Source organism: Gymnoscopelus microlampas, assembly GCF_963454915.1.
Source record: "Gymnoscopelus microlampas genome assembly, chromosome: 7".
Lineage (NCBI taxonomy): Eukaryota > Metazoa > Chordata > Actinopteri > Myctophiformes > Myctophidae > Gymnoscopelus > Gymnoscopelus microlampas.
Window position 1 is genome coordinate 47111085 of NC_139944.1, and position 23039 is coordinate 47134123.

Consider the following 23039-nt stretch of genomic DNA (forward strand, 5'->3'; position numbering starts at 1 on the left):
AGAGACTGAAATGTAAGTGTGCTAAACAAGTGCCTCTTTTTATTCACATAACAGTGCGGAAACAAAGATCAGACATTGAAGACAAAGCTAGGTTACATGCAGAGAAAAAGATGAAGCATTACTGTATGTTGGAAACACAAAGATTACAGTATTCGACAGACAAATAGGAATTTAGGCGTACAAACAACAAAGAAAACATTTCTCATCGGATACACATTAGCCTCACATGGCCAAACGATCAGAGATCTCCACCTAGGCTACTGATACGTGTGGGAAGTATCGCAATTCAACGAATGGGCTTGGATGCCTGAGAAACGATCGTAACAAACCTAAGCTTTGAAAAACAAACCTGATACAATCCCATATGAAGGACTGCCCTTAAGTGTTTGCACCGGTTTTGTGAAGCGGTTATTATTTAGATTTTTTCCTGCATCATTCCACCCAATTTTAGCCCTTTCACTGAACTTGGATGCCTAGATGCATCAGTAGCCTGACCGTCTGGCCATGCTACGATCAACGTTCCAGAACACCTCTGAACCTTGTGTCAGTTACCGTCATTGAAACAAACAGACACATTTGTTAGATGAAACCTCAACCCAAATCCTTGTTGAAGCTAGCCTTTCAACTTGCCACTATGATGCGAGAAAATAACGCATAAACAACAAGTAGTAATGAAATCAATTCAATGTAGTCAACTATCCTGTCTTCTTTTACGCCCCAATTGTTTAAAAAAAATCCTTTAAAAAAAATCCCCCCCCTCAGAGGAGCACATGGATCCCAAATCCAAGCAGAATAGCCATACCATCCCTGGTGTATCCGTTAGAATCATCAGAAACCAAACATGTACAGTCTTTAAGTTCATTCAGTCAAAGCCGGTCTCTACTTTGCTTCAGGGGACATTGTTGTGCCCACTCCTGGTGCAGTATATTCTTATTTGTTTTAAACCAACTGCACTGTTGCCGCCTGTAGGTAACCCTGCAGGTACTGGAGGGCCTCTGCATCCAGACTGGTGCTGATCATTGATGGAACCTGCCATGGAACACAAAGACGAGATGAGAATCAGTACTGTGCTGCCGTGTCCCAGCATGACGTGATCCGTGGCCTGGCACAGTGCCATTAACACTCTTTGACTGCCAGAGTATTTTCATAATGTACTCACCCAGTGCCAAGCGATTTTCGTTTTTTAGTAGTTTTAAAGTTGTCATAAAAGTTTAGATCCATATTTATCGATCGATTCACTGTGTGTTTCCGGAGCAGGAGTCTCTGACTATTGCTCCGGAAGCAAAACATTGCATCCGGAGCAAGTGTCCCCTTTGCTACAGGCCGTTGGAAACACGCGTCTCCTCGGAAAAATGGACACAAAAAAAAGAACAGAGATACAGGCGAAAGAAAAAAAACTACAAACATGGAGTCGACGGCAACCGAATGACGCTAAATCCATTATTTCCGTATCCATTTGTGCTACAGTTTTACTGCTCCCTTCGGATTCAAGATCAGACCGTGACGGTCTATAAAACAACATTAAATAAAAACTTGGGATTTGTCGTTCTGGCACTGAGGGCATTCAGATAAAACTCGGGATAACTCGGGGCTTGGCACTGAGAGAGTTAATAGGAAATAACATGGAATGAAGACTTGGGTCGAACTGTTATTATATTGTTGAAACCATGTAAACAAAGGAGAATTTGGGACGAGCCGCGTATTATTTTTGATATCCGACGATCATATCGACAGAAACCTAGCCACAGTGTTTGCATTAGACGCGCCCCTCCGGAAGTCTCCCGAGATGAGATTTCACCCGTGACTTCATCCAAGTCAGCATGTAAACACTACGGCGGCCTATTTGGGACAAAAACACCGTGGGCGAGGTTTCTGTCAACATGAACAAAAAAATAAAATAAAATAGCGATAAAAATGTGCGATCTAGCACACGGACCGTCCGCTCGGGTTTTTAGCTGCGGTGGACTCGGGATGGAGTTATGCAAATGTTCTCCTGTACCAGACACAATAACATCATATAAAAAAGGTAAAGAAAAGGCTAGTCCGAAATTATCTTTTTAACCCTTTAAGACCGGGAGAAGCATCCGTGTCATTTTTAGATTTGACCTTAAAAGCATTATTTTACACTTGGGCTACTCAAAAAATAGCAGATCTACAAGGTCATAGCGCGGCACCGGGTGCCGCGCTATGACCTTGTAGATCTGCTATTTTTGAGAAATCGTGAAAATGTGTGCAAATCTTTGAATGTATACTTTTTAAAGCGAACATTTTTAACTCAAATCTTTGCTTCTGGGACCCCCTGGAATAAAATATTTTCACATGGGGGGGTCCGCGGCCAAATACATACAATTTTGGGGGTCCTTGACAGGAAAAAGATTGAGCACCACTGACATAGTAACATAGTTTTTTTTTTCAAAAAACAGTTTATAAAGACATTTTGTGGAATCGGCCTCAGGTCTTAACCCATTAAGACCTGGAACTGTGTCATTTTTAGATTTGAGCTAAAAAGCATTATTTTACACTTTGGGCTATTCAAAAATAGCAGATCTACAAGCTCATAGCGCGGCACCGAGTGCCGCGCTACGAGCTTGTAGATCTGCTATTTTTTTTTAATTGTGAAAATGTGTGCAAATCTTTGAATATATATATTTTTAAAGCGAACATTTTTAACTCAAATCTTTGCTTCTGGGGGGTCCCTGGAACAACATATTTTGATGGGGGTCCGCAGCCAAATACATATCATTTTGGGGGTCCTTGACAAAGACTGACAAAGATTGAGCAACCACTGATATAGAAACGTACGTTTTTCAGAAAACTGTTGAGATTTAGGAGACATGTAGAATCGGCTTCAGGTCTTTAAAGGGTTAATGGGGTTTAAACACCAATTGACCGCAAACATAAAACACGAGTCTAAACATATGGTCCCTCGTGTCCAAAAAACGTACCCGTCCCGGACATGCAGTAGAAAGCTTGTGGAGCGATTGGGCCAGCAGGATCTTAGGGTTGCCAACGGCCTCTCCGATGGGATCGTGTTCCTTCTTCCCGGCGAAGGCCAGCTGAGAGAAAGCGGTCTGGTAACCCGGCGTGTCCTCGATGTCGATGAAGTGCTCGTCGTCTGGGGTACTGTCGTCCTCTGGCAACTCAAAGAGGCCGATCAGGGCCTGTAGCAGAGGGGTCCTGAAAACAGAAACGGGATAAAACCATACGATCAACCTTTGATTTACAAACTCAACAGTGGTGGAAAAAGTACTCGCATTTCTTGCTTAAGTAAGAGTATCAATACTGTAATGTAGAAATACATTATCGTTACAAGTAAAAGTTCAACATTTGCACAAAGGTATTGGCATCAAAATGTACTTAAAAGTACCAAAAGTAAAAGTACTCATTATGCAGAATGTCCCATTTCAAGTTTTCAAATGTATGAAAAATCTTTTGAAAATAGCAGATCTAAAAGCTCGCGACGCGACGCATTGTGAGCTTGTAGATCAGCTATTTTCAAATGGCCAATATGTATATAGGGCTGAAGTGGTTAATGCGTGTTTTGTGATAACAATCAAAATCTAGAAAGTAACTAGTAACCAAAGTTTTCAAATAAATGTAGTGGAGTAAAAGTACAATATTTGGATCCGAGATGTAGTGGAGTAGAAGTAAAAGTATGGAAATTGGAAGTACAAATAAAATTGTACTTCCGTAAGTACAGTACTTAAGTAAATGTACTTAGTTAATTTCCACCACTGCAAACTAATAATGCCATGTGTAGGAGGCTTTTTTCATCTGCATGACAAGAGGACAATTTACTTTCTTCAGGCTGAATTGCTCACCACAGTTTGGTGTATTCTGTGTCCATCATGGCTGGGCATTCAGTGAGGACTTTGGTAATGCCAACAGCACAGATCTTCTTCTCTACTGGGCCAGACACCTTCTGGACCTCTGGAATGACTATTTTCTCCAACACCATGCCAAACATTCTGCAACACAATATCCAGAAGAATTAACACGGTCTTTATCCCACTAAGACCTGGAACTGTGTCATTTTTAGATTTGAGCTAAAAAGCATTATTTTACACTTTTGGCCGTTCAAAAATAGCAGATATACAAGCTCATAGCGCGGCACCGAGTGCCGCGCTACGAGCTTGTATATCTGCTATTTTTGAAAAATCGTGAAAATGTGTGCAAATCTTTGAAATATATATATTTTTAAAGCGAACATTTTTAACTCAAATCTTTGCTTCTGGGGGGTCCCTGGAACAAAATATTTTGTTGGAGGTTCGCAGCCAAATACATATAATTTTGGGGGTCCTTGACGTGAAAAAGATTGAGCACCACTGATATAGAAACACACGTTTTTCAGAATACTGTTGAGATTTAGGAGACATGTAGAAACGGCTTCAGGTCTCAATGGGTTAAACCTTCCCTCATAGGAACACTTGCTGAGTACTATGCTTTATTTTCAACAATCACGTATGTCCCGCTAAACAAAAATCAGTCACATAATTGAAAATCCTAAGTATAATAATAGGTTTCATTCCAAAATCTAGATTTTGGCCATGTTGGGGTTGTCAGATATGAATAAAACATCTTGGCTTCTATAATTACAGGAGAACCTCATTAATCGGAACCTCACAGGGATGAAGGTTGTTTGGGGGAAGTGAAGTGTTCCAATGACTGAAACATGCATATAAATACATAGAATTAGTCACCCATTAAATCACTCTCATACGAGAAGTATCACTGCCTTTTTCCGCTGTTAAGAGCACTTCCAAAAACAAAAAAAGGACTTGGTTCTGTTGACCATCCGTTCAGATTAGGGATGATTAGGGATGTTCCCTGCAATTTATTTCTCTGAACGTGTACAAGACATTTTTTGAAAACGTTTAATAGAAACTTTTAGACTAATATTAATGAATTAAACAAAATAGCCAAAACTGAGCGCATTTTGATCTAAATTATAAGGCCAAATCCCACTGGAAGAGTATATAAATTTCTAATGCTTATACTATTGGTATTGGAATCTTACTCACCTGCTCCAAATAAGTCATAATGAATTAAATCAAGCCAAGCAAGTGGGCAAAAGTAGGTTAAATAAATTATGCTGTCACTTCAGCATAAGTCAGAGCTGGTCAAAAGCACACTACTGACCAGTGGGACAGCTCTCCTTCAAACATAACATGTAGTACTGTACTGTAGGCCTATTGGATTTTCAGCCAAACGGTTAACTTGTGATTGAAATGTAGGCCTACTCGGCATTCTCCACGTTGTCAACTCAAATGCTGGATTATTTCTTCCAATCGACTGGATCACAGAGGCAGTGGGCAGTATGAGGTAATCTGGACAATTCACATCCAGGTGTTTACATTGGATGTGATTTTTCCATCGCAACGCCATCCCATCAAAATCTATAAGTACTCACAAATTTTGCCATTTCCCCGTAAATCAGTCTCGTTTTTGTGGTTCCAAAGCCACAAATGAACATCTTCCAAGGCCTTTACACCAAGAGTAAAGGCCTGCTTTTGTGAACCTACAAATGGTTTACTTTCCACAGAAAATTCACTTACTTTGGCTGAATACTGTCAAAAATCTCCTGAAGAGCAATTGCTCCATATTTGACCCCAAAGAGATTAATAAACACCAAGAAACCTGCGGAGAAGAGAAATACCTGTGAACACAAACATGGCGAGCAGTAGAGCGTGTGTATTAAGAGAAATGCTAACAAAGACTGGATAATCCTAATGCTGTTAGATCAGTGGTTCTCAAACTTTTCAGGCCACAAAATAATCATATTTGAACTGGGGAACCCACACCCTGACAAACACTTGGAATTGTAGGAGTTGAGGAATCATTTTGTTTAGCCTCGGTATACCCAGGTTTATATATATATTTTGACATTTTGTTTGACTCAGTTCCAGAGATGAATATTATAAAAATAGCTGATCTACATGCTTTCAATGCTGAGAATTATTTAAAGCGTTTTTTGATTTGTTTAATTTTTTATACTTATACTGTATGTTGGTTTGTTTACTGTTGAGTGAGAAAACAATATTGCACATTAGCAGAGAGATCTGGGGACCCCCTTCAAAATCATCTGGGGATCTCCCTGGGGGACCGGAGCCAAAGTTTGAGAACCACTGCGTTAGATGGCAGTTAAGTCATTCTGGACTGGTTGTGTGAATGTGAATCCAGGTCTTGATTTATGACGTCTGCACTCACTCTTGATATATTTGGTGGTTTTGGAACTTTGTAGCCTCTGGAAGAGCAAAATGAAGATCTGTTTCCTGTACTGAGTGATGGATTCTCTGGGGGGGGTGAAGGTAGGGAGAAAGTCATAACCTTATCCAGCATTTTTACCAACTCTTGGAGTATTAATTAGGCTTGGGCGATATCGATTTTTTAAAACCGGTATTTTGATTTAAATGTTACCGCGTTTTTCGGCATTACCGACCAATTAAAAAAAAGTTGTAATAGTGCCAGTGATGGACTGAATTTCCCCATGATCTGAATGCTATATTTCTTATCCGCCGCTAGATGGCAGCAGTGGGAATTATAAGAGCCGCCAGACAGCACACATTGTCTGCATGCATGCGATGCGATATAAACATTTTTATAAAAAAAATCTAAATAACGAAACAAGCCAAGGACAAAATGTATGATGTACCAACAAAGTAACAACATTTATTAGGCTACACTGTTTTTTATCCTCAGTTAAAAAACAGTGTGCATAAATCCTGAGTGCAAAATACTGTGTGGGTAAAATAAAGTAGACTTGTCAATCGAACCCATACTGCCGTCCAACATACACTAGGCCTAACTAACCTTAATGGTTAATACAATGACATCCTCTTGTAAACATTAAACAATGAATTAAATGACCTTAGGCTTAGAGTGCAAATACAGTAACTTATACTGTAGCCTTACTAACACCCGGAACCGAAGACCCGAGCCCCGGAACCGAGAACCGAGCCGGTTCGGGGCCAAAATATTGACATGTCCCTCGGGCACGGGTCGGATCAGTTCCAATTGCCACGGTTCTCGGTCGGATCCATTTGAAATGGATGGACCTGTGTTGACCCGTGAGGACCCAACGACCAGCTTTGTATTATTATTATTATATTAATCGCTTTAACCTTCGGTTTTAAAATGAGACCAATGCGTTGTAAATTACGCTCCCAAATCATATCGCCTGTTTTCTCATAGTTTAATCTGCTAACAGCCGATTGAAACGCAGCCAATCTCACGCGCACCGCACTGCAGTCGCCCCAAAACACAGTCGCCCCGTAACCTCAGTAAACTATGCCTAAACCTAACCTTAATCCTAAACGTAACCTCATTAAAACGGTGCCAAAATCTAACCTTATTCCTAAACTTAACCTCAGTAAAACTATGCCTAAACCTAAACTTATTTCTAACCTTATCCTCAGTAAAAAAAAATACAAGAAAATGGGGGCGAGTGTGTTTTGGGGCGAGTCTTCCGGGCGGCTACCCTGCGACCTGCGTAGTAACATCATGGAGGTTTTTTAGCACATGAAATGCAAACAAAAGCCACCGGGAAGATGCAAGTTGGAACGTCGTCTGTGTGGAGCATGTTTATGGACATTATCTGCGGGGACAGACGGTATAAAGTCGGCCAAATGTTGTCTGTCTGCAACACAGAGCAGAATGCACGCGACGCAGCCTGTCTGTGATTACTCTGTTGGGGCGGAGGGGGGGGAGCAGGAGTTGACTGAAACACATGGCTAATCTGAATACCACGGTGATTCAAGCTATAAATGAGCTCCGGGTCCAGTACGGGTCTAGAGACCCGGTCCGACCGGGTCTAATACATTTTAATTATCCTCGGTTCGTTTCGGAACGGGTCCAGTTTGCCTCGGTCCAGTTTCGGGCCGGGTCCACCTAAGCACGGGTCCGTTTCGGACCGGGACCAGTAATTAGGATATTTTCCGTCCGGTCCAGATATTTTCTCGGTTCCGTCCGGTCCAATTATCCACGGGTCAGTTTCGGTTCGGAATAAAGTAAGTAGAAATAAGTAATTTAGACGTTTATAGGTAAAAAAATAAGAAATAATTAAAAGTTTTAATTTTTTTGATTTAAATTTTTTAATAAAGTACAGTATAATGACGCTATGCAGTATTTTTTATAATACCAGTATTGTCTTTAGATATCGAGATATACGATATTACCGGTATATTGCCCAAGCCTGGTTTTAATCGTGTTCCAATAAAAGCAATATCTCTTGTGGTTGACTTACGGGGGCATGTGCTCTACGATGCTGTTGAGAAGGTAGAAACCTTGATGGTCGTTGGCCTTTGAGGCAATAAGCTTTTGGAAGACCCCCAGCAAACCAGGCTGCGAGAAGAAGGGTAGAAGAAGCAAAGTAAGGCAAGTGTCAAAATACCGGGCCCAGACAATACAGGGGATATTGATCCCTGATCGGGTGGACAACCTGACAGGGTTCTTTTATTGTATGTCCGCAATATGTATGTCCCCAACATGCAGTGGTGGAAAAGGTACTAAAATGTTTTACTTAAGTAAAAGTATCAATACTGCAATGTAGAAATACTCTTGTTAAAAGTAAAAGTCCAGAATTAAATAATTACTTTAGTAAAAGTACAAAGGTATTGGCATCAAAATGTACTCAAAGTACCAAAAGTAAAAGTACTAAAATGTTTGAAAATAGCAGATCTACAAGCTCACAACGTGTCACGATGCAACGCGTTGTGAGCTTGTAGATCTGTATAAAATAGGGCTAAATTGGTTAATGTAGGTTTTATAATACAATGATTTATATCTGCAAAGTAGCTAACGTTTTCAATTAATTGTAGTGGAGTAAAAGTACAATATTTTCCTCTGAGATGTAGTGGAGTAGAAGGAAAAGTACCTCAAAATTGTACTCAACTCATTGAGTGCCATTAACGTGTTTCACATGTTTTTACCGCTATGGCGCAACATGCCAATGACGTGTTTGACGTGTTTTTGAAAAAAAAAGTTTATTTTTTTTGTAAAACATGTTCAGAACCCAAGATATCATTATCTCTAGATTTGCAGATTTAACGTATAACTGAAAAAGGCTGTATGTCGCTTCCTAAGCACTCTTTTTTTACTTTGAAAAAAACTCTGGCACTGGGACAACATAATATAGAAATAATTCTGGCAATTCTGGCACTCAATGAGTTAAGTACAGTACTTGAGTACATGTACTTAGTTACTTTACACCACTGCTGCGGACAATGCTATCACATACGATTTTATCTGCCGCAGAGCCGGCGATGGTGGCTCCGCCCTTCTGCAGGTAGGCTTGGAGCAGGCGGACCAGAGGGGGGATGTTCCCCGAGCGCTCCCACAGCACGGGCTGCAGCAGGTGAGGGAACAGAGCCATGTAGGAGTCGGGGATGGAGTGGTCGTGGATCTCCAGGAGCAGGGACATCACCTGGAACACGTATGGGACAAATTCTGCAACGAGATGAAGAAGATAACCACCTCTTTTCACTGACAAACTAAATAAGAACGAATCTACGATGACTAAGACTAAATATACTGACAATTTGGCAACAAATAAAAACTAGACTAACATGTCAGGGAGGAGGGACTAGTAGAGAAGAGATCCAGTAGAAGTCATTTTATGTTTGGTTGCGCTCGGGTGTTGTGCCCTGAAAATAGCCGATCTACAAGCTCACAACGCGCCTGCAGCCTGCGATGCGTTGTAAGCTTGTATATCGGCTATTTGCAGCATGCAATTTACAAGTGTAAAACCAGCCATCAAGGCACCGCCAAAATACATTTTAGTCGACTGGATCAACTGTAGATTTAGACAAATCTAATCTTATGACATTAACCAATTAAGACCTGGAACTGTGTCTTTTTTAGATTTGAGCTAAAATGCATTCTTTTACACTTTTGGCTATTCAAAAATAGCAGATATACAAGCTCATAGCGCGGCACCGAGTGCCGCGCTATGAGCTTGTAGATCTACTATTTTTGAAAAATCGTGAAAATGTGTGCAAATCTTTGAATATATATATTTTTAAAGCGAACATTTTTAACTCAAATCTTTGCTTCTGGGGGTCCCTGGAACAAAATATTTTGATGGGGGTCCGCGGCCAAATACATATAATTTTGGGGGTCCTTGACATGAAAAAGATTGAGCACCACTGATATAGAAACATACGTTTTTAAGAATACTGTTGGGATTTAGGAGACATGTAGAATCGGCTTCAGGTCGCAATGGGTTAAGGGCAGGTACACACTGTAGGACTTTTAAAGTGGCCGAGGGTCGTCTGATCGTTAAGCATGACACACTGCAGGAGTTTATTTCTTGAAATCGGCTGTCATATATCGTTGTGGTTTTCACACTGCTGTCCTGTCTGGGACACAGCTGAATATCTAACAGGGTAGTTATCTGAAAACGGTCGGAAAGCCATCGCAGAGCGGATAATCGCGGCCAGGTCGTCTCGCAGACACACACACACATCCTTTCACAGCTATGATTAGGATTGTATTTGTTTTTGTTTGTTTCTACTTTATAAGAAGTGAAGGGAGACATCTGTAAAATTATTAGTATTATTGTTTATTTAAATTTTTCTTTCCAAGGAAATGGGGAATCAGAAAATAAGCTGTATGTGATGGTTGAAATGAATAGGAAGGAAGGAAAATTGACGCTGTACACTATTTGTATCATTGTCCTGTAATGTACTGTCGAATGTCATGTTTTATGTTATTTGTGGACCCCAGGAAGATTAGCTGTTGTTATGCACCAGCTAATGGGGATCCTAATAAACTCATAACTCGCAGAGCCTTTCACACACAGCGAGCATTATCTCACCGATCAAAGGCCGATCCGCGTCAGATCGGGAGGTTTTGTCGGCGAGCGCCAAAAAGTCGGCGACAGCAAAATCGGACGTAATATCCTGCAGTGTGTAGCCTGCCTTTAGTCGACTAAACTTTCAGATGACTAAAATATGAATTTTATTCAAAAGACTATGACTAAATCAAAATGTACTGTCAAAATCAACACTGGTTCACCCAAAGGTCTGATCATAAATGGGGGGAAAGAATTGCAGAGAATTGACGCACCCTGGACATCGTTCTGAAGGATCTCAGTGAAGACGGGGAAGAGGGCCTCCTCGAAGCTGTTGACGGTGGCGGGGCTGGCCTTGCAGGTGATGCGGATGGAGAGACACAGGGCCTCAAACAGGTAGTGGTTAAAGTGTGGCTTGCTGGGATTCTGAAAGGGGGTTTGAGATGTGAGAACAGTTCAGATATAACTAAGTCTTGGATACAAATGAATCAGTTAATAGATTTACGCAGGAGGAGGGGCTGGGGGCAGAAAAAAATGTAGCCTTCATTTCAAATAGCCTTTTTCATGTGATAATGTGGGGTCTGAGGTGAAGGCTTATGTGTGACTATCGTCTTGAAGTGATAATGACCTCTGGCCGTTGGAGTTTTGAAGTAACTCACACATTAACTACTTAACAATAGAGTGGTGGTTATTTCATTCGGCAACCGGGCACGTGGGAGGGAATAATTATAGTATGCCCTCCAAAAAAAAAAACCTAGAACACACCACTGTCCGGGACCCCCTAGGGGGTCCTCAGAGAGTTACTACAGGGGGTCCACAAAATCTTTGCGTGATGGGAACATTAGCTGAAAATAGCAGATCTACATGCTTACAACGCCTCGCGGTGCAAGGCGCTTTAAGCTCGTCGATCGGCTTTTTTCGAAGAGTTCGTGTAGAGGGGGGGAAAAAAAGAGCAGACCAAGTTCAGAGCCAATGGTCAAGTTAAACTAAATATTGAGGGCTTATAAGGTTAACTATCTGAAAATACACATTAGCATGAATCCAACTGAAGTTTAATCTGCAACACAGTTTTATACAATATGTAGTAGGGGTCCCTGCTTCATCTCTTTCTCAGCTAGGTTGTCCTTGGGCTGGATAACGTTGAAGACCCCTGCCCTAGGGCGATGAGGTAGTTTTATCTTCTTTTTTTTTTTTTCCTTAAATTTTTATCCCACGATTTTGTAAACCCTATTTTTTCACCCCAGTGCCAATGCCTAAGCGTGTAATCCTGGGCACTACCTTCCCTCTGCCAACCTAGGGAGGCCAGGGCCGAGCTCATGCCTCCTTCAATGCATGAGAGCCAACTGACCTTCTTGTCACCTGACAGGGGGGAGTTTCCCTGGTTGGACGTAGCGCGTGGAAGGAACACGTTATTCCAACCAGTTCCCTTCCCCTCCATCAGGCGCCCCGGCTGACCAGGGGGAGGCAGTGTAGTGACCAGGATTACTGCATGTTTTTTTGTGAGGGTACCTACCCTAGGAGACACTGGGAGAACATGCAAACTCCACACAGAAAGGCCCTTTCGCCAACCCCACCTAGGGTGTGGGCACTGATGACGCGGAGGAGAGAAAACGCCCCCAGCGCCCACAGCGTCCCCTGCGGGAATCGAACCCAGGACCTTCTAGCTGTGAGGCGACAGCGCTACCGACTGCGCCACCGTGCCCCCTGACAGTTTTATCTTCTATACATAAACTGCTTCATAATCACGGTTAGCTTGCCTTGCTGACGATGAGGAGCTTGTGAGTGAGCTGGCCAATCAGAGTGGGAATGTAGGGAACTATGGCCTCCTGCAGCAGGGAGAAGCTGCGCATGATAGCTTTAAAAAAAAAAAAGACAAAAAATGAATTATTCAGCATTTGTGAGTCATTGACCAATGTAGTGAATACAGAGCCAAGCATTTCACCCTTCAGTCAGTTCAAACATCTTACCTTTCATGATATATTCATTCTCTGAGGATCCAGGATGAGCTAGGGACTTGAATAAGTGGTTGAGCAGCTGCTCAGTGAAGGGTGCCATCTCTGTTGGAGTGATACTGTTAAAAAAAAACACAGAAGAAAGGAGTTATCCACCAAAATGCAGTTCAATCTTAACACGTTGACTGCCATTGACGTAGATCTACATCCATTAACAACCCATTAAGACCTGGAACTGTGTCATTTTTAGATTTGAGCTAAAAAGCATTATTTTACACTTTGGGCTATTCAAAAATAGCAGATCTACAAGCTCATAGCGCGGCACCGAGTGCCGCGCTACTAGCTTGTAGATCTGCTATTTTTGAAAAATCGTGAAAATGTGTGAAAATCTTTTAATATATATATTTTTAAAGCGAACATGTTTAACTCAAATCTGTGCTTCTGGGGGTCCCTGGAACAAAATATTTTGATGGGGGTCTGCGACCAAATACATATAATTTTGGGGGTCCTTGACATGAAAAAGATTGAGCCCCAATGATATAGAAACATATGTTTTTCAGAAAACTGTTGAGATTTAGGAGACATGTAGAATCGGCTTCAGTTCTCAATGGGTTAAAAAAAAATCATGTTTTTTGTGGAAAAAGGAGAGACGCGTCTACCCACAGACACATCGTTTGTTTACATCCGGGTTGTACAAAAAAAAAAGAACGGTCCTCAAAGACTAAAAATAAGGTAAAACCTCTGGCAGTGGCTGATTAATTAATACCTGCCAATGAATGCGTTAACTTAAGTCTAAAAAAAAATCACACATTAGCCAAGATGAGTGCACATTATCATATCAATCAAATAATGTAATAATGACCATTCCTATTATAACACTCACAGTGTAGAGTTGTTGGGCCCTCTCATAGTGAACAGCCTCTCTAAGGCGTGTGCAGCGTAGGTGTGCTCCACTGTGCTCTCTGCTTGCAAGTGAGCCACTAGTAGAGGGATGGCCTGGAGCAGCTGCTCTTTAGGCAGCTGAAAGAGAACAGAGAGGATAATCAACAAGTGCATTCAAATCCTTAAGACCTGAGGCCGCTTCTAAACATTTTCAAAATTCAAAAAAAAAAAAATCGAAAACAATGTGAAAAAAATAATTTTCACGATTTTTCAAAAATAGCAGATCTACAAGCTCATAGCGCGGCACTCGGTGCCGCGCTATGAGCTTGTATATCTGCTATTTTTGAATAGCCTAAAGTGACAGAGATGCATTCCAGGTCTTAATGGGTTAAAAATGAACCGAAGTGACACATAAAACGGTGTCACTTCCCAAAGAATCATACATTTTTATCAATAAATTGATATAAACTGTTGACACACATGTTTACAGATACATCGGTTAAACTGTATACAGATAAATAATACACCTTTTTTCCCCCCATAGGGACGGGACTTTTCCCCTTAAACTGATGCCTGGACTAAGTGACACTACGAAGCTGCAAACTAACTGTGATCTACTTCAGGAAGTTGGCCATGGGATTGTCACTTCAAAATGATCCGAGCATTATTTTAGCTTTGCATCAAACAGAAATTGCAGAAAACCTCTCCAGAAAATGGCCAGTCTCCGTTATTTACTCTGAAAATAGTACATCTACTTCGCATTTGGCTACACTGGGTTTCATGACTGAAATATTCTAAATTATCATCCCTACTACAAGCTAACACACCATCTAAATTGAGCAATAGGAGGAAGTAGGAGATCGTACCTGACTTCTGAAGATCATGACGTACTTGATGGCATCCGCCTTCAGCACAGGGAACTCATTAACTAGGATGAGAAATTGGAGAAGGAATTGAACTTACAGTACATGACAATGTCTACATTTGACTATGGCTGACACGCATATAATACCATGTATTATACTGCTAGTACAGTGTTTACACAGATAATTGATGGTTAGGACTTTCTGTGATCTTTGAAGGTTACAGGCCAGACTTTAACCACTTTGACTCACAAAGCGTCGCAATGTCTTGTGAGCTTGTAGATCTGCAATCTTTTGGCAAAACTAGAGGGTCTAGGACTAAGTGGTTAATTTAACCCATTAAGACCTGGAACTGTGTCATTTTTAGATTTGAGCTAAAAAGCATTATTTTACACTTTGGCTATTTTTGAAAAATCGTGAAAATGTGTGCAAATCTTTATCTGCAAAAATTTTAAAGCGAACATTTGTAACTAAAATCTTTGCTTCTGGGGGGGTCACTGGAACAAAATATTTTGATGGGGGTCCGCGGCCAAATACAAATAATTTTGGGGGTCCTTGCCATGAAAAAGATTGAGCAACACTGATATAGAAACATACGTTTTTCAGAATACTGTTGAGATTTAGGAGACATGTAGAATCGGCTTCAGGTCTCAATAGGTTAAAATACACTACCTTTCTACACCAACGTTGAGATGCCAGTGATGTTATTTATATATACTGTATGTACTGAATATTTAAATCAAAACCCATGTTTGGCGGGTCATGGTATCACAGCCCTAACAACGGCTCAATTTTGACTCAGTTCCATATTAGGCCAATAGATGAAGTCTTACCATTAGGAGACTTGAGGTCTGTGAGAATGTGGTTGACAAAGAATTCTGTGAGATTCACCAACTCATTGGCTTGTGTTATTCCATGCTGAAAAACAACAGTCAACACTACTCAAAAACATTGCTCATTCGGTATCTTGGAATGAAGGCGTTATAATGGAACCAGTTGCATCACATGATTATCTGATATCATATGTATTGGGAAAAGGTGAACCAGCAGCATTTCATTTCATATTTTGATTACGGAAAGTACAAATCCAGGCTATAATTCCGAATTATACAAAGTATCATGGCAATAGTCACCATTACAACTTATTTAAAAAGGTAGAAGGCTAGAAAGCAATACCTTTTGAGTCTGCGCTTTAGATGCAAGAGATGTGACAAGATAAATGGCAGCGTCTTTGTGCTTCCAGTTTACTCCTGGATTCTTGGCGTACTCCCCCAGCATCGAGTTCACATAGCCGGAGAAGATGGCCGTGACGGGCCCTTCGAAGAATTTACACAGGCCTCGCACCAGGTCACATGCAGCCCTGCGGCGCGTATCAATATCTGTGGGAGGACGGCGATTAGGTTAGTGTGGGCAATGCATGCAAGGCACAACTGCACTCTCCACTCAAATTGCACCCGTCTTCACCTGATCCTTCAAGGTCTCTTCGGATGTATTCCTCGGCGTTGTCTTCAAAAGCCTCCTCATCTGCACCTAAAAACAGAACGAACAGTGAAATCTTGTCAGGGCTGTTGCGATTATGACATTTTACTTGACGATTAATTGTCATACACATAATTGCGATTAACAAATTGTGTGGCTTTTAGGCCCTGTAAATAAAACTGGCAGATATGGCAAATAACTTCAATACACAAAGCAATTTCTGACAATGGCCGATACCAATAATCAAAATCAATAATGTACGAAAAATCAATAATGCCTCGTATTTTATATTTATTTTTTACATTTATTTTATACCGAACATGTGACAGGCCTAAATCTGGTCAGCAATAAAGTAATGCATGCACTCGTTTGGGTCATTGAACACAGTACATTTCATTCCAAGTGCAGTTTGTTGAATCCATGTATCAATCAATATAAATAAAGGTGAATTATGAATCAACACTTATCAATATGAATTATGAATCAACACCAACAAATACTACAAATCATCATCTTACTTCTGAACTCCATGTTGGGCACGATCACTTTTTCACAAATGCTAGTGAGTATGTTCTGGTCCTCGAACAGATGCTTGTAGTGCGGCCTTTCACACACAGACGCCAAGAACTGGATGGCATTGCTTACAAGCTGGAAGAAGAAAGTGGAGGCATTTTGTTAAAGAAAAAGTCAACAAAACAACACAGAAATGCATACAGCCAGTGGTGTAAAGTAACAATGAAAATGTACTCCAGTGCTGTACTTAAGTACAACTGGAGTATTTCCAATTTTCAGTACTTTTACTTCTACTCTACTACATCTGAGGCAAATATTGTACTTTTAATCCACTACAATTATTTGAAACCTTTAGTTACTTTGTAGATTTTGATTATTATTACAAAACATACATTAACCCTATTTAGACTTTGTCTATTTGAAAATAGCAGCTCTACGTGCTCACAATGCGTCGCGATGCAACACATTGTGAGCTTGTAGATGTGCCATTTTCAAAAGATTTTCATACATTTGAAAACTTGAAATGGGACATTCTGCATAATGACTACTTTCTACTTTTACATTTTGATACCAGTACCTTTGTACTTTTACTCAAGTAATATTTTTTGTAACAGAGTATTTCTACAATGCAGTATTGATACTTTTACTTGAGTAAAACAATTAAAAGTACTTTTTCCACCACTGCATACAGCCAAATAGTCTCACCAGGTCATATTTGACCTCCTGGCCAGTAGACACCAGAAGGCCCCAGATAGCAGTGACAAAGCGAGGCAAGTACGGTTGGAATTCTTCATCGTATTTCTGAGCGTACAGAGCGGCGTTGTCACAGATCTGAGATTTCAATAGTTCCAGGAGGCCCGCTTCCTCCTCATCCTATCGAATGGAAACAAAACAAACTGTCAATGTCATCATTTCACAGAAATACTGGGGAGGGGTGGGCATATACTTGTGAGAAATAACCCATTTAACCTGGGAAAGAATCGGTGTCATTTTTAGATTTCTTTGGCTATTCAAAAATAGCAGATCTACAAGCTCCTAGCGTGGCACCAAGTGCCACGCTACCAGCTTGTAGATCTGCTATTTTTTGATAAAATTGTGAAAGTTTGTGCAAAATCTTTTGAATATATGTAATTTTTTATATCGAACATTTTGAACCCAAATCTTTGCTTCTGGTGGATCTCAAAATATGTTGTAATAGGGACCCACACACACACACACACACACACACACACACACACACACACACACACACACTCAAATATTTGCAAAGATTTTCACAATTAAAAAAAAAATAGCCAAAGAAGTCTAAAATGACAGAGATGCGTTCCCGGATTGAATGGGATAAAAAAAAAAAAAGGAAAAGCGACTTACATCCGTTTGTAAAAGCTTGTTATCCAATGTCAGCAGGTTATGAAAATTAGACATCCAAGTCTCCATGTTGTCTTCAAAGAACTCTGGGAGGTCCTGCATTAGGATGGAGAGATGAGAATTGAACAAAACAAAACAAAAAAGTTCCCCTTTTTTTTGTAAATTAGTAAAAGCACATTTTAACGCACCTGAAAGTTGAGACTATAGAAGACCTTCGAGATCAGTGTGAGCGAGGAGAAAAGGACCTTCAAGGCATTTATGTCTGTAGCGTGTGTCTGACACAACTCAATGGTGGCCTGAAATGACGAAGAGGGGGGAAACGATGACTTGTCAATTACTGTACACATGACATTACCTGTTGAATGTTGTGATATATTTATGTAAAGCAGCAGATGAGTGCTCTCTATATATACAGGGTTCCCACACATTTTTACCAATGAATTTCCAAAACTTTTCCAAGACTTTCCCAGAATATTTAACCCAATTTCCAGGCCTGTATAACAATATTATATATAACATTCAGCGCAATAACGAGTCTCTTCTCTTATGTGCAATGCCCAAAGACAGGCAGTGTAGCAAAAATAAAGAACTAAACTAAAAACTAAAAAATTGACTAACTACGCATCACGCTGCAACACGTTGTGAGCTTGTAGATCTGTTATTTTTGTCACGTCCGGTATACATTAGGCTGCAATCACGCAGCCCGTTCGGAAAAAAACAAACATATTTTGTGTAATGTTATAGATGTTTTGGGAAAAAAATGCCAAAAACAATACAAATTCCAAATCTTTTCCAGGACTGGAAAAGATTTTTCTAATTTCAAAATATTTCCAGGAATTTCATGACCGTGGGGACCCTGTATATACACAAATGATCTTAACATGAAAGCCAATTTGGACAAACCTTGAACAGTTCGGTGAGAGGTTGAGCAAATGTGTCCAGAACCAGCTTGATCTCCAACCAAAGCTCATTTGACTTGAACTCATGCCGATATCTGAAATAAAGTCAACTGCTTATTTCCAGGATACGGCAAAACAAAATATACCAGAAATATAGCAGCGAATCGGCGATTCAAGCCTTAGAAGTTGAAAACTGTGAGGGCTCTAGGCCTTTTGACAACTGGAGGCGGCATATTTTCTCTGCCCACTCATTTCAATCAAACTTTCTCAACACCAGGTGCATTCTCCCCCGGAAGTATCTCTATTCTTCCGAGGTTTGATGACAATAGAGCAAGCGCGCTAGTGTTTGAGGCCATAGAGCATGCACATTAGCGTCCTTTACACGTCACCATTCTCGTACAAATTGAACTGGCAAGCTGGCAGTAGCAGAATTGGCCACTTGTCAAGTTTCGCCTCAAACAAGTCCTTCCGGTCCTGGGAGCTTGTTCAAAAGTTAGAAGCCATAATAATTGTTGCATAAGTAATGCATGTATAACTTCCAATAACTGGTGAAAATGTCTCATCTCTACCAGCTCATTTGAAGTTGAAAATATCAATGTCAATAATGCAGACAGGTCTGCATGCTACCTCTTGAAGAGAGAGTGGGCCGTGCGGAGCACGCCGTTGATGATGTGGAAGTCGCCACTTTGGAAGCGGTTCACCATTTCCGTTAGGAGATCGGGCCATTTCTGAGGGAAATCTTCTCTTCCAATTATGCTGATGGCATCACTCAACTGTAGGAAAATATAGAGCAAATGTACAGGCAAAGACATGGTTAGGCTCTTCAGACGAATACAAGAACGCTGACCCCAATACACGTACCGCCCGGGGCAAATGCGGCGACCTCGGAACGGTCGCCACCAGGTATTCCTAAACGTAAGTTACGTAACCTCAGTAAAACTATGCCTGAAGCTTAACTTATTGATTACATTACAGTCATTTAGCAGACGCTTTTATCCAAAGCGACTTACAATAAGTGCATTCAACATAGGTATTCTAAGACTAACTAAGAGTATACCTAGCGCTAAAGTAAAAGTGTAATATATCAGCTACCTACTTTCTTAAACAGATGAGACAAAATAGGAAAATCAAATGAGCAAGAGCTAAAACAACACTTTCGATACAAGTGTATTGAATAAACAAGATCCAATAAAACAAGAGCTCGTACAACTAATTGACAACAAGTACGCCAAGCAAAGAGGAAGGGTCAGGGAGGGTAGTGTTTCCTGAAGAGGTGGGTTTTAGGCCTGCGGCGAAAGATGGGCAGTGACTCTGCTGTCATGACATCAATGGGGCGTTCATTCCATCACTGTGGGGCCAGAACAGAAAAAAGCTGTGACCGTGTAGATCGGTCACAAGGACCCTTGAGCGACGAGGCAATCAGTCGCCCCGAGGCGGCAGACCAAAGTGGTCGGGCAGCAGTGTAAGCCTTGACCATAGCCTGGAGTTAAAAAGGAGCTGTTCCTTTCACTGCCCTATAGGCTAGCTCCAGGGTTTTAAACTGGATGCGAGCCGCTACGGGGAGCCAGTGTAAAGAACGGAGAAGTATGGTTATTCCTAAACGTAACCTCAGTAAAACTATGCCTAAAACTAACCTTATTCCTAAACGTAACCTCAGTAAAACTATGCCTAAAACTAACCTTATTCCTAAACGTAACCTCAGTAAAACTATGCCTAAAACTAACCTTATTCCTAAACGTAACCTCAGTAAAACTATGCCTAAAACTAACCTTAATTCCTAAACGTAACCTCAGTAAAGCTATGCATAACCCCAACCTTATTCCTAACCTTAACCTCAGTAAAACTATGCCTAAAACTAACCTTATTCCTAAACATAACCCCAGTAAAACTATGCATAACCCCAACCTTATTCCTAACCTTAACCTCAGTAAAAACAAATACAAGAACCGGTGGGGGCTACCGGTCCACGGAAAAAATGGGGCAAGCCTTCCGGTTACCCTTCAGACCATGCTTGAATCTGCACATGCCTGCCCTGCTGCAGACAATAACACACCAGTGTTGATGACAGAACAGAACACAGGAAAGATGTACCTGCTTTTGAATCTGTTCCGGGCTGCTCAACATCAGATTTACAATGTTGGCTTTGATTGTCGTCCGGTCCGGATCAGAGATTTTATTTGGTTCATCTTCAACCTTTGGGACAAAGATGATAATATTAGGAATACATACATACATACATACCTCCTCATCTCAAACCACAGGTCAACAGGGCTGCCAATACAATGACATCTGATGATCTAGACTAGGTGGACATCACTCACTATACGCCAGTTCCTCTTGATGTAGTTTTTGAACGTAACCGCAGCGCAGACCCGGATCACATTGTCCTGCGATTTCTCCAATAAAGTGAGAAGTAGAATGGGATAGTTCTGGTTTCCCTCAACAGACTCGAGGAACTTTTCAGCTAGAATAAAACAACAAAACAAAAGCAGGGGTTTGGATCATAAATGTAAAATGATCCATTGAAAACGATAATCAATTTAGTATGATATTCTTTGTGAACAATCGGTGTGGCCTGTGCCTGCGGCCACAGTAATGCCATTTGTTTAAATTCCTCACCTGGCCGCCGTACTGTGGGATCTGGGTCCAATGTTTTCCTCATAAACTCAGTGAGGGATAGAAGGTTAGCATCATTCAACTCCATGCTGGTTGCTGGCTGCACAAAGAGGGATAAAGGGTCGAGGGTGATGCTAGTGAATACAACAGGAAAACAAATTAACCTGGGAGTCTTGGCACCACTTTTACTTCACCAGTATGAAGTGGACCCCAATGTTAACAAGTCATAGGCTTTCTTGGGTTTAAAATCACCTTAGAAGACCCTGTATTTAACTGTACTTCCTGTGCCTTTTTCCCCCCAACTGCTAATAAATCAATCAAAGCATGTTGGGGGCTTTGCTTCAAACTTCAATGAATGACTGGGATTCGTCTAATTGCTGGTCCAAGTAAACGTTGGCTAGCTTATGTGTACACACACACACACACACACACACACACACACACACACACACACCCGTGACGATCCAGCGTTATAAACAAACTACTGCAACATCAATAGGGGCAATAGCTTATTTTACGCAAATCAAACTGTGAAAATAACTATTTTAAACTACTTTTTAAGCTTTAATACCAAGCCCGGGGCGGTCTGAAGCTGTCATTAGTCATTGCTGTAGCTGTAGAGTTATTGACAGTAGCTAGCCTAGCTGGAAGCTAGCATGTATAGCTATCGTTAGCAAAAGCCAGGCAACTTGCTCCTAACGTTACCTAAACTACAGTATCACCGGCATGGATGTCTCTAAAAGCTCGGTTAGTTTAGCTGCTTATGAATGGAGAGAACTCCTCCATTCCATTATAGAACTCACAACAACAGGACCACATGGGATTCTTCTTGCTAACAGAACTTTATATAGACATCATCTAATTCGTGTCCAGGTTATTTGACGTTGTCTTGTTCGCTGCTTTAACTTGGTATATCACTTATATTGTTATTAAACTAGCATGTGGTCGCCCGAAATGGACGCTCCAACACTCAGCTAGCACTAATAGCCACCTCACTCACTCTCTCACCATCTCCCACTCAACTTTGCTAGTGCTAGCATTAGCTTGCTAGTTTTGTCAACCACAATTCCACAGCATACATACATTATAAACATCAACACAGCAATACGACTTGGTGCAACAACACCCCTTAACGGGATATATATATTTGTATCAGAGCAGTATAATAGGGTATATAGTACCGTTACCAGTCGGTGTGGTGATGATGAATGGTAATGGTAGATGGATGTTAGTCGCTCGTGCTGCTCGTCGTCTCGCGCTATCTAATAATTTCCTTTCAAACGTCTCAGCAAAAAGGAACTGCGCGGTCAGACTATTACGAGGCATGCGCAGAAGGAACAACTCCTCGCTCGCGCCAGGCACGCCCCTCCTCGGCCTAGTTACGTCGTCATACGTACGACGGTGTCGCGTGCCGAATGCTACTCAAGTTACATTCCTCTTTCTTTAAAGTACCAAAAGTAAAAGTACTCAAATTATTGAAAATAGCAGATCTAAAAGCTCACAACACGTTGTGAGCTTGCAGATATGCTATTTTCAAATAGCCTATGTATAAAATAGGACTAAATACAGTGGTTAATGTGTGTTTTATTATATAATAGTTGATGTATGCATAGTAACTAAAGTTTTCAAATAATTGTAGTGGAAAGTACAAATTTGCCTCTGAGTTGTAGTGGAGTAG

General features: G+C 41.0%; 1 protein-coding gene across 2 annotated transcripts; it reads right to left on the reverse strand.

The window, feature by feature from the left end:
• Window positions 1-11: 11 nt before the first annotated feature.
• Window positions 12-22641, reverse strand: cse1l (CSE1 chromosome segregation 1-like (yeast)). Of its 2 annotated transcripts, none has more exons than XM_084061201.1 (25): window positions 22543-22641; window positions 21365-21461; window positions 21067-21209; window positions 20837-20938; window positions 19373-19518; window positions 18750-18840; window positions 18035-18142; window positions 17850-17942; window positions 17184-17351; window positions 16484-16613; window positions 15951-16016; window positions 15663-15865; window positions 15320-15404; window positions 14490-14551; window positions 13625-13761; window positions 12757-12860; window positions 12547-12644; window positions 11065-11215; window positions 9236-9444; window positions 8243-8340; window positions 6208-6293; window positions 5556-5637; window positions 3822-3968; window positions 2946-3177; window positions 12-1029 (listed from the first exon to the last, which is right to left on the reverse strand). In XM_084061201.1, exons 2-25 carry the CDS (start codon window positions 21447-21449, stop codon window positions 940-942), a joined length of 2916 nt encoding a protein of 971 aa, XP_083917327.1. In that variant the 5' UTR covers window positions 21450-21461; window positions 22543-22641; the 3' UTR covers window positions 12-939. The 2 variants fall into 2 exon arrangements, with proteins under 2 accessions (XP_083917327.1, XP_083917328.1); XM_084061202.1 differs by having other exon boundaries at window positions 22549-22635.
• Window positions 22642-23039: the final 398 nt, after the last annotated feature.

Excerpts from the sequence above, each read along its gene's own strand:
- cse1l (XM_084061201.1), bottom strand. The coding sequence starts at position 21,449 with ATGGAGTTGAATGATGCTAACCTTCTATCCCTCACTGAGTTTATGAGG. Across the intron at positions 18,143-18,749 it reads CTCTCACCGAACTGTTCAAG|GCCACCATTGAGTTGTGTCA; the intron begins GTTTGTCCAAAT and ends TCGTCATTTCAG. Across the intron at positions 17,352-17,849 it reads ACAAGCTTTTACAAACGGAT|GATGAGGAGGAAGCGGGCCT; the intron begins GTAAGTCGCTTT and ends TCCATTCGATAG.